Source organism: Austrofundulus limnaeus, unplaced genomic scaffold, assembly GCF_001266775.1.
Source record: "Austrofundulus limnaeus strain Quisiro unplaced genomic scaffold, Austrofundulus_limnaeus-1.0 Scaffold6, whole genome shotgun sequence".
NCBI lineage: Eukaryota > Metazoa > Chordata > Actinopteri > Cyprinodontiformes > Rivulidae > Austrofundulus > Austrofundulus limnaeus.
This window is the reverse complement of record NW_013952408.1, coordinates 5,023,014-5,034,372: the sequence shown is the minus strand read 5'-3', so window position 1 is coordinate 5,034,372 and position 11,359 is coordinate 5,023,014. Positions and strand designations below refer to the sequence as shown.

General features: G+C 38.0%; 2 protein-coding genes across 8 annotated transcripts in view; one reads left to right on the top strand and one right to left on the bottom strand.

Annotated features, from left to right (window-relative positions):
- Positions 1-418: 418 nt before the first annotated feature.
- Positions 419-3,164, top strand: zgc:110366 (uncharacterized oxidoreductase ZK1290.5). 5 transcript variants are annotated; one of them, XM_014031904.1, is made up of 9 exons: positions 421-565; positions 753-843; positions 1,390-1,638; positions 1,743-1,850; positions 2,072-2,163; positions 2,288-2,470; positions 2,545-2,604; positions 2,699-2,756; positions 2,847-2,878. In XM_014031904.1, the coding sequence occupies exons 2-8, from the start codon at positions 768-770 to the stop codon at positions 2,720-2,722; spliced, it is 792 nt and encodes a 263-aa protein (XP_013887358.1). In that variant the 5' UTR covers positions 421-565; positions 753-767; the 3' UTR covers positions 2,723-2,756; positions 2,847-2,878. The 5 variants fall into 5 exon arrangements, with proteins under 5 accessions (XP_013887343.1, XP_013887326.1, XP_013887334.1 ...); XM_014031896.1 differs by having other exon boundaries at positions 422-565; positions 2,699-2,736; positions 2,847-2,931; XM_014031872.1 differs by lacking the exon at positions 2,699-2,756 and having other exon boundaries at positions 420-565; positions 2,847-3,164.
- Positions 3,165-3,438: 274 nt separating this feature from the next.
- The window catches only part of rc3h1b (ring finger and CCCH-type domains 1b), a 17,349-nt gene continuing 9,428 nt past the window's right edge, over positions 3,439-11,359 (bottom strand). For 2 of the 3 annotated variants that reach the window (XM_014031763.1, XM_014031774.1), the window contains 9 exons: positions 10,337-10,719; positions 10,069-10,227; positions 9,808-9,963; positions 9,419-9,641; positions 9,156-9,246; positions 8,739-8,835; positions 8,329-8,547; positions 8,137-8,243; positions 3,439-7,743 (listed from right to left, as the gene is read on the bottom strand). In XM_014031763.1, coding sequence (XP_013887217.1) covers positions 7,587-7,743; positions 8,137-8,243; positions 8,329-8,547; positions 8,739-8,835; positions 9,156-9,246; positions 9,419-9,641; positions 9,808-9,963; positions 10,069-10,227; positions 10,337-10,719 — 1,592 coding nt within the window. In that variant the 3' untranslated portion in view covers positions 3,439-7,586. The remainder of the gene's footprint in view (positions 7,744-8,136; positions 8,244-8,328; positions 8,548-8,738; positions 8,836-9,155; positions 9,247-9,418; positions 9,642-9,807; positions 9,964-10,068; positions 10,228-10,336; positions 10,720-11,359) is intronic. The other variant, XM_014031766.1, reaches the window with a different exon arrangement.

Genomic DNA, 11,359 nt, shown 5'->3' with positions numbered 1-11,359 from the left:
GGGGCATACATATCTGAAATGTTCATCGTTGCAACAAAGATGTCAAAAATGTTTGTATTTTATTTGTTTTGACTAAGAATCAAAAATATCTAAATTATCGATGTAGAAATGTCATGAGACACTACGGCTATTTTAGACTTTTAAATTATTTTAGGCATTATACGTGTTTATTTTAACATTCTCAGTTGTAGAGGCATTTATACTGATGGGAGTGTTGTTAACTAGGTAGGACTCCACAGTACTTTTTGATGTATTATTATATGGTAAAATGCACTGCCATAACATCAGTAAAAAGTCCTGGGAAAGTGCTGAGGGGAGAATGCTCCTTTATTGGAGTCCTGGGAGCCCGGAATGACCATATTTAGTAAAGAGGGTTGTCCTGAATTTTAGACTAAAACCTGATTCGCTAAAACAAGTGTCATGTGGCCGCTGACATTTATAGGAAACAGCTTAGTTTCTGAAGTCTTTTCTCGTGGTTAAAAGTTGGTATTTTAATACAGAAAACGTTGTCTGTAGATAACATCCTGTCATCGGGACGACTGGAGGAAAACACGATGCAGTTAACGTGAGTTGTGCGTGTTTTTATGTTCTCTTGTCACAGATCATGTTCTGCATGGCTATAACCGAGGAATATGTTTCCTAATTGTTGATTAACCAAGCACACCTTTATATTATTGTTACTATTATTATTTTTTTATAGTTAATTCCTATTTCTCATGCAGGAAATTTTTTTTTTTTTTGATTTGATGCAGGAATTCTTGAGAAGAATGTCTTTAGTTCCAGTCCTGAGCTGTCCCACAGTCCCACTTTCCAATGGTTTACAGATTCCAATCCTTGGTTTAGGTAAGTATTACAGAGAATACTATTAAGAGGATTTCAAACAATATCAAACAGAAAATGTATATAACCCCTAAACGCTGTAATTGTATGTTTGAGGATATTAGTCTAAATTAAAAGTTTACAAGAAGAAGCATTTAGACATAATGAGAGAGAAAAAGACTGAAGTATTACCACAAAAATTACAAGACGGCTTGCCTAACAAAACCCACAGATACCTTTCAGAACCTATAGCAGAGACGTCCAACCCTGGTCCACGAGGGTCACCATCCTACATGTTTTAGAGGTTTCACTGTTCCTACACCTGATTTGAATGAATGAGCAAACAGGCTCTTGTAGACAAGGAGGAGGTAATTCAATCACTGAATCAAGTGTGTTAGAGCAGGGAAACAAAACATGCAGAACAATGGCCCTCAAGTACCAGAACTGGACGCCTCTGACCTACCTCTCTGACAATAAATCTTGAATAGCCCAAAGCGTCCCTAAATTTAATAATGATAAATTGGTTCTCAAATCCTGTCACTGTACTATGTTTTATCTATTTGCTGTCAGGTACATCTCACTTTGGAGGATTTTCTCATGAGGCCGTAGTGTATGCGCTCGCTGAGTGCGGCGTCCGCCACATTGACACAGCAAAACGCTACAACTGCGAGGAGAGACTGGGCAAAGCCATCAAAGACAGCGGGGTCCCACGAAGGGATTTGTGGCTCACCAATAAACTGTGGCCTGGGGACTATGGATACAAAGATGCAAAAAGAGCCTGCCTGGAGTCCTGCTCGGCGATGGGGGTTGACTACTTTGGTATGAAATAATACTGATAAAATTAAGGGAAACAGAAACCCGATAAAGATTATAATGTCTGATTCTGATTGTTTGTCAGCTAAGCTCTTCTTTTTCCTTTTCAGATTTATACTTGATGCACTGGCCGGAGGCGGAGTCACTGACATCTGGTTGTTCCAACAGAGAGATGAGAGCTGAAACATGGAGAGCTTTGGAGGAGCTTTATGAGGAAGGTAAAAGCTGCCGTACAGGTGGCAGCTTGTTGCAGTAGCTCTGCTCAAACTGTTGCTTTTTATGTTGTTCGRACAGTTCCAAAACTAAACCAGACCCAGTGTTACAGCTGAATGGTTTGAAAATACTTCATTTTTCTGGCCTGATTTCCTTTTATAAACTCATAACTCTATTGGAGCAAAATAGCAGCACATTATACAGAGCTAAAATTATATCATTGTAGGGATTTGCCGTGCTATTGGAGTGAGCAATTTCCTGGTCAGCCACCTGGAACAGTTGAAGGAAGACTGCAGTGTGGTGCCACATGTTAACCAGGTTTATTTCCTCAAGCTTTCAGATATATGAACTGTTTAAATATGAGAACTACTTCACGATTGCATTTTATCTTTGAAATGGTCCTCGTGTCAATGCCTCAATGTTGTGCTTGTTTGCCTTTCAGGTGGAATATCATCCTTTCCAGCAGCCCAAACCCCTGATAGACTACTGTCGTAAAGAAGGGATAGTATTTGAAGGATACAGTCCTCTGGCCAAAGGTCAAGTCTTCAGCGATGCCACTGTGCAACAAATTGCAGAAAAGCACAAACGGACCGCAGCTCAGATCTGCATTCGTTGGAGCATTCAGGTAGACACAGTTGTACCATAAATTGTCCTGATTATTTAGTTAGCTAGTTTGATTCTTTTCCAAATGTTTCTCAGAATGGAGTCGTCACAATACCAAAGTCTACCAAAAACAACCGCATACATGAAAACTTTCAGGTGAGTTAAAAACCTGTCTTTTTAACTCACTTAAAAAAGTGATGTGTAATGGACCAAGTATTCTTCACTGAACTAAATCTATGCTGGGTTGCAGGAAGCTGGAGCTTGTCTCCAGTGATCATTGGGTAAAAGGCAGGTTGAATATTGGACAGGTCAACAGTCCATCACTGGGACATTGAGACAACCACGGTCATGGTAAAAAAAAAAAATGTTCTAGTGTTTCTCTCCTCTGTGTCTCACAGGTGTTTAGCTTCCAGTTGGATGAGGCAGACATGGCCACTTTAGGAGGATTACACGATGGGAGACATGTAACTTGGGATCCAACAAATGTTAAGTGAGACTAATGAGGTGTGTTTAGGCTGTTCCCAAGTTTTACAAGCAGTAGTTGAATAGCATTAATTTGTAGTTAATACATACTTTGTAGATAATTCATACATTTTAATCACTGACTTAAAAAACACACYATTTTTGTTTGTTTTTAGTTAGTAATCCCGAATTTTAACTGCAGCATTTGATCATGTCTGTCATATTTTCAATAATAAAAAAAACTAAACATTTTACTTGTATGTAATGTATTTTTCTTGGTAAAGTTCGGCTACTTGGTTATTCATGGTTAACTTGAAACAGATAATTTTGAACATTTTATGTTTTTCACCAGAAACTAACCCTTAGAACCTRCCGTTAGATTAAAACTTTGTACACTAACAACATATTTGTATTCACTTCAGGGGAAATAGACCTTTATGATGCTTGTTAAAGGTTTGGCAGTTTAAGGTGTTGAGAATTATGCAAATATCGATGAAAATGATAAAAATAAAAGAACCACAAAAACAATCAGTTAGCAATATCATTTAATTTCCCCCCAGCTTAGAATCACTGTTGCACATAAGTTACATTTTGTTTTCTCAATTTCACAGGATTTCCTCTCTTCAAACTTCCAGTTTGACCTTTCTCCCTCTCTTTCGTATCAAACAACAAACGAAAAAAAAAAGATAAAGAAAAAGCAGATTGTATTATACAAAAATGCAAACCAATTTTCACACAGTGAATTCTTTTACAAAGTCATAAAATGGCGTAATAATGGCTACATCCACATTGGAGGAAGATAATTCTAGACATTCCTTAATGGAGTATAATATACATATAAAAACCTTTTTTTTCTTGCTGAAATCAAACCTGTACCTTAATTTAAGAGATATTTTACAAGGGAGTAATAATATAAAAAAGCCATTTGCAAATTTCCCCAGAAAGTCTGAGAATAAAATGTTGAGCCTCAAACAGCAGTAACAGAGGTCAGTGGTCAAGGTTGTAGATGGACATTTTACCATCAACAAGGGCTGTAGGTAGCAGTTCCACTCAAAAAACAAAACACACAGGACTAAAAATAAAAAAGAAGAAGAAAAAAAAAAAACATTTCCGCTTTTCACTTAAATGTAAACTCCCCCCATACATTATCATACAAAAGTTTTGTCAAGCCAAAATGTGGTTCGGGCTCAATTAGACCTGCAGAATCAGTGTTTTGGTACTTTCGGTTGACTCAAATACAAAATGTGGAAAAAGCTGAAACGTGTAGCAACACCTCATTCCCTCTTTTAAACTTTGCTTTGAGTATTTTAAGCCATCATCTCATCATTGTATTTAGCATAAATATATGTCAAAAGAGGGGCAGGGGGTGTAAAAATTACTTGAGGACACCTAACGTTGTTGACCCTCATATCAAAAATTGAATATCTGTAGGTCAGTAAATGTACTTAACTACTGTGAAAACTATGTGAACATAAAGAGTAAAAAACTATATTGTTGGTGTTTTAAAGTATGAATTAATAGAGCCCACTTGTATGACTCGTAAATATGAAAATTAGATATTAATTGTGGTTTACTTTAAGAGAGCTCATGTTCTTTAAACTAAATAATGTAAAGGAGTATTACAGATATAATTAAGGCTAACTTTTCATAAGAGACTTCCTGGTGTTTCTCTTTGGGGCAGTCATGGGCAAAAGCGCTAAATCTGTTCTAAAACCTCAACACTTCTGCCCTATACAGCATAATTTATGGGGGGGTAACAAAAAAAAGAGGAAAATCTTAAAATAAAACTTAACTCAGGGTACATAACCTACAATACAATCTAGCGTGCACACAAAACATCTCCATATAAATTTTTCAAAGTTACAGATTTTGTCTTCTTCGGAAGCATAATCTATAAAGAAAATCTTTGTTTGAACACAAAAGATTAAGTGAAAACACATCAATGCACACAGAGGTCCTTCATCTGGGAAAGGATAAAGTCTGTGTTGGCAACCAGTGGACAGAACAAAGAAAACAAAAACATTTTGCTGATTCTAAGTAGAGATCATTTAATATAAATGCTGAGCAAGTAGAGTAAAAGGTGGCACATTAATAGTGCTTTAGTATATTAATGGATGTATACATACTCATATGTATAAATGAGCTGTGTACCTAAACAATAAATGTAGCAAGGAGCAGCCTGAGGCTTTAAGTGTGGTTGGAGACCAACATGGAAACAGTAAAATGAATGAATATGGCGGCAAGAAATTAGAAGTGGATGTCAGACACAAAAGTATTTGTATCTACTTAATTGATCAGTAATAAGGGATTTGCCAAAGTGGATGTTTTTCAGTATCCCTTGTCCTAAAATGAAGGCTCAACAATGAACTAAATTTGACCCAAAGAGTCTTTATCCTTTAACCGTTCAAGCACAAGAACCCACTGTGAGTGAAACTTTAAAACTGCTGTCAGTTATTCTAATTGTTTACAGAAGGCAAAGAGCTGCTGAGCATCAGACGTAAACAATTTATAGAATGGTGTTCTAATAGGAATGATGGTGATGAAGACAGTGTTATACAGAACAACAAAACTGATCAAACTGACTTCTCTGCCAGTCTTCATAAATACAGTGAGTACAGTTTGAACAAGCACATCAAATATGATGTCAGGGCTGCAGGTTTTGATGCATTTCTGCTTACATCTCAGTAACTCGATTTGATGTTTTAATGTGGAGCTAAAATTGGGGTCATAAAGTTTGTTAAAAAATAATTTAAACTGAAATCAAAATTGAACTTAGAAAAAAAAAAGTTCAAAACTCCTTGTCAGATGCTAGGGTTTTTGATTCAGTTTCAGATTTTTTTTTTCTTCCTCTTCTTTTTTTTCAGTTTCAATCTACTGGCTCTGTTTTGGCGTGAGGGCGGGGCCTCAGATGACAGGGGGTGTTRAATCTTGACTGACAGCTCAACACAGCAGCTGGACAAAATATCCCCAGCTGTTGCATTCAGGAACTGTGGGAAGAATAAGCTGCTTATGTCAACATACGACACAAATCTCAGTGGAAATAATGATACTGACAATCACAGATTCATAAAATCTGAAATGAAAATAAAAAACAGGATCTGAGAAATAGTCTTTAAGAGTTTTTATTTTGGTTTGTTTTTTCCCGGTTTCAAATCCTCACACCTTATTTTTTCAATTTCCATTGTTTTCAGTTTGTTTAATTTAATATGATTTTTTTTACAAACTTTATGGCCCCAATTTAGCTCCATGTATTAAGCTGTAAACACGATTTTAAATTAAATTAACTGAGCAGCTAAAACTGAAGCCACACTCAGCTTTTAATAGTGAACTGAAGGCTTGTGGGAGATATTTTTTTATTATTTTTTAGCACAAAACACAGCTATTTCAGAATTAGAAAGCATGACACATCGCAGTGATGTTTTATAAAGCTCTCACAAGGTAAGCATCACCACCCAAAATCATAACAATGTAAAGCACAAAAAAATGCAAACAAAACAAAACACAACACAAGGGAAGGCAACTTCATAGAAGTTATGAGAACAAATGACAAGATAATCCCAATGGGGAGGCCTTTGTGTGGCCAGATTAGAAGCTCTGAGGAGGGAAATTCTTTATATTTTACTGCCCTGATGGTATAAAATGAACATTCATTTACATGACTCCTAAAGCACAAAGATGTGCTCTCAGCCCGGTATTATGCAGTCCCTCAAAAAGTACTTTTGAGGCTATTATAAACTGGCTGGAGCTAAATGCACCCTGGAGCTCAAACAAAAGGCAGCAGAAACAAAACCACCGGAAGGTCATTCCACAACCAAGACAAGCACCCAATATTCCCTTATAAAAAAATCAAAAACAAAAAAAGGTCTTTATATATATCTAAAAAAAGGTTGATGCAATCCTTAAAACAGAATGCTTTAATTAAATATATACTGCTTTCAAGTATGAAACAGACATGTATTCATAAAATGCGATAATAAAAATGATACTTCCTGTGGCTGACAGGGAAATGCATGGGGTGCAACATATTTTTTGTAAAACACTTTATATGTTTAATTTGGCTGATTCCACGTGGAGTTTGAACTGTTTCCCTCCTCAGGCATCTACATCTGGGCAACTTTTTGTTAAGATTTTGGGGGGTGAGTACCAAGCTCTTTCCTACAATGAAGTCACAAATCACAAGGCTTTAAGCAAAGCTCTTCAAAGAGTATGTGCTATGACTGTGTATAACGTAACATTTGTATCTAACCGTTCATTTACATGTTTGAGTCTACGACGAAACCAAAGATCGAAAAGGGAGAATCTATATTTCCCTCTACTGCTTCAACTGAAAATGGAACTCTGTCTTGTTTGAGTCAATGTAAAAAAACACTGTCGACATCACCACCATCTTTTTTCTTCCTGATATTTCCATTGTGAGCCTTGTTAATTAAATCCAAATAGAAAAAATAAAACAAAAACAAATTAAGAAATAGGAACATGCACAAAAAAATGTTATATGCTCTGGTTTCCAGGCAAGGAAAGTCATTTAAAAAAAAGCTCATTCACAGAACAAAAAGAAAGAAAATTCATCACGGCAGATACTGCTCATCTTCTAAATAGAACTGGTGTATTGGTGACTGCGCATGCTTTTCAACTGAGCGTCGTGTGTGGGTGCAAAATATGTATGTGTGTACTTTCTAAGAGCAGGAATGGACAACGCCATTCTTTTGCATCTCTGACCCAGCAGCACCTGAATCAGAACACAAGCTCAATGCCGACGCCTTGTTTGTCAGTGACAGCATGGACCCACCCACTGCACTTTCCTGCAGACTGCTGGAACCATTGGAAACCTCACTGAAATAGGAGCAGAAAGAGAGAGAAAAAAAACATTACCAAATAAGAACAAGAAAAAAAAATAGAGAAAGGTCACACATTAAAGGACTATTCAAGGAACACAATTAATATAAATATGAAGCRATTGCTACTTTTCTTTTATTGGAGAATTTGAAAAAAATTTAACTTTGCAGATTACAATATCAGAAATGTAGCTCAGAGTAAAATTATTCATCATGCCTTCCAACTTTTATCTATAATTCCTTAATTTTTTTTAAGTTTAGATAATTGGCTTTTGTACCTTAGTTATATAATGTTAATCTTTTAATATAAGTGTTAAAAATTGTTGCATTTGGGCTTGTGTAATGACAATAGACTACTCTCGTCTATTAAAGTTTGTGTTTTCATACTCACCCAAGAGCTAAAGAGATTTCTTCCAGCTGAGTTTGGTGCTCTGGTTGTCCATTCTCTACAGGCTTCATTTTGTACTGCTGAACATCATGAGCTACTTGGCTTTCCTGCTTTGTAAATGAACAAAAAAGTTGTTTATAACATATATGATTGAACTCTTATTGCATCTAATTATGCTTAGAACGAATCCCATACCAAAGCCATCTCACGAGTCCTCTTGCCAATTTCTCTCTCCACCTGGTGGAGCTCCAAGCTCAGCTGTTCACTGGAGACAGCTGATGCACTTGCACCCCCTGCTGGCCATTTGGGCTGTTGCTGCTGTGGGGCCACAGCTGACTGGCCCTGGCTGGCATGCACAGGTTGACCTGCCAATGCACTAGCCTCTCTCTGCAGGAGTAAAGAGTTACTGGCAGCCTGCAATATTCAGACAGCAAGTGAGCAGATTAGAAATTCTGGGCAATTTATTCAGGGGAAAAAAAGGAGATGCCACACACATTTATTACTGTAAAAATAACTTCACTTCATTTGGTACATTGGGAATATACAAAAAAAAACCTKTTGAATAAAAACATTTTACAGACTTTAGTTTCAAAGTCACAACACACCTCCATGTTGTGTATCTGGGTCTGCTGATTGATCTGCTGGTTGACCTGCTGCAGCTCAATCTTCAACTGTTCTCTGTCTGGAGCTGCCATGGGCAGGCTGAGAGAACAGAATACAGTTAGATTTTGTTTCACGACCATTTTAAGTAAAAATCCGTATTTACAATGTCATAAATGCCTAATTAGTATAATCATGACTATAATAACTATGTCCGGGGTCGCTGGAGATAGGCACTAGCTCCCCGCGACCCTGCACAGAGAAGCAGGTCAAGAAAATCAGCGAATAACTGATGTAATAATTGAAATAAATCATTATCAGCAAACACATAAAAATAAATAAATAAATAAATAAATAAATAAATAAATAAATAAATAAATAAATAAATAAATAAATAAAATGAAATACAGTACAGGACTTACCGCTCAATAAAGTGTCCCTGAGAGGAAGAGGCAGTTGGATGGGCGGGGTATGAAGCTCCACTCCAACCTCCATGACTTCCGTACGAGTATTCTGATGGAGGCAAGATGATACACCAATCCATAAAAAAGTACAACTGACAGTTTTGATTACAGCTGATCAACTGCAGAAATGCCTGATTAAAAGTGCAGTGAAATAAAATACAACTTTGCCGACTGCCTTATAGAAATTAGGAAAACATATTAGTTTATACATAAAAAAGTACCTTGCAAGGCCATGTGTTTAGAGTTGGGGTTCTGGGGAGTGGAGGCCATAGCTTGCACAGGGCCAGTAGTGTGATAGCCTGTTTTTGAAGTGCGGGAGATGGCACCAAAGCGTGACACAGTGGGCTGGGGACCAAACGGTATAATAGGGTCATCATCCTTTACTTCTGCACTTCTCCGAGGAGCTTCCAGTGATGGTTCCCTCAGGCCTTTAGCCTCCACATTCTTATCGAAGGGAAAGAGAGAGAACAAAAAGGAATTTTTAGAACAAAGTGAGAAAAATACCTTGGTTAATCAAAGAAAAATAGACTTRCACAAATACACCAGTTATTTAGGCAATGACTGTAACGTAATAAACTGAGTTAAGACTGAGCCAACAATCTTATCTTACCATCATCTCCATGGTACCGGGAACCATAACATCTTTGGGTTTAGCATCCTTTGTGCCAATATATGAGCCAATGGTCTCACAAGACCAAGGAGAGTACTGCCCTGCATAGTCTGGCTCTCTGCATTTCATCATAGTTTTGGAGCTTTCATCTCCATACTGCAAACAAGGAAAAACAGATTGAAAAAAATGTGAGCATTAAAATTATAGTGAAAGTGTAAAAGTTGCTGGACCTGTATGGAACCAATTGATTTTTGTGCTAACCTCATTGGGGTAATCATTGGGGAAGGGATGCGAAAGAGTGGGGGAGGCCGCGAATGGTGGCGGGGAGATCACCTTCCTTTCCTCAAGTTGTGATATCAGCTCCTGCCGACGTCGATGCAAGTAGTCCAGGCTGTGCTGTGAACTACTGTATGTWGGACCCTAAGATAAAAAGCAAAAATATCACTGATGGACGTTACAGTTTTCTTTGCATCTTCCAGAACCTGATAGAGTCCTATAAGGACAATGAAGAGACTTAACATAGCCTTACCCTGACATAAGTCCTCATAGGTGGAGGTTGGGCGCCTGGCTGATAGTAGCCTTCGGGTGGGTATCGGTCCCGGACACTAGGCTCTGGGTGATACATCGAGTTAGCCTGCCCTGCTGATGGTGGAGGAACATCCAGAGATGCAGGATTTAATTTCACAGATGGGGGTGGTGGGCCACTGTAGGTTCCAGGGCGACTTCTGTCGTAATGAGGTGGGTGAGGATAAGAAAAAGGTGGGCCAGCATGAGGGGCTGGGTAGGCTCGTTCTGGAGGACCATAGCCACTGTAAGGGTCATGGTAGGGGGGTCCTGATTCACTTGGGGGAAGAGGGTTACGGATGTATGCATCTCGAGGAACATATTGTGGTGCCTGTTGATAGGAGTAACCTGGGAAACAAAGGTATTATTTATTAGAAGTACAACAGCAGCTACTTTTCAGTCACACACAAATAAGGATTCCCAATTCTACTCTTCAATAGGTTACATTTCCTTTACTACATAACTCAATAAAGCTAAATTTATCTTATTTTAGCAACTGTATTAAAAAAACATGAGTTTAGGTTTGCTTTAAAGGGGCAATTTCTTGTAAAATCAACTTTTTTGAGTTTTATATCATGTTAAATATACTCTCATACAAAAACATGCCCAAAGCCTTGCTTTGACTCATTCATGTATGTTTGAGAAATCCTGTAGCGTTTTTAGGAAGCCATGCTGAGGAGCAAAACGACAGGTGGGGGCCAGAAACGCCTTTTGGGACCAGAAACACCTCTGGGATGTGTCTTTAACGCCCCCTCCCCACACACCCCGCCCATGACTCCTGCAGGCTCTCGGCAGTAACAAAGCAAACAACGGGTAAAACTGAAAGTGAAACTGTCTGCTTAGCTGCTAACACTACATCTCACTCAGTGAAACTCTTTTCAGATTCAAAATACCAGAAATGTATTTTCAGATGCCAAGTAAACTGCATCACAACCCCCCCACGCACACGCGCACACACACACACACACACACACACACACACACACAC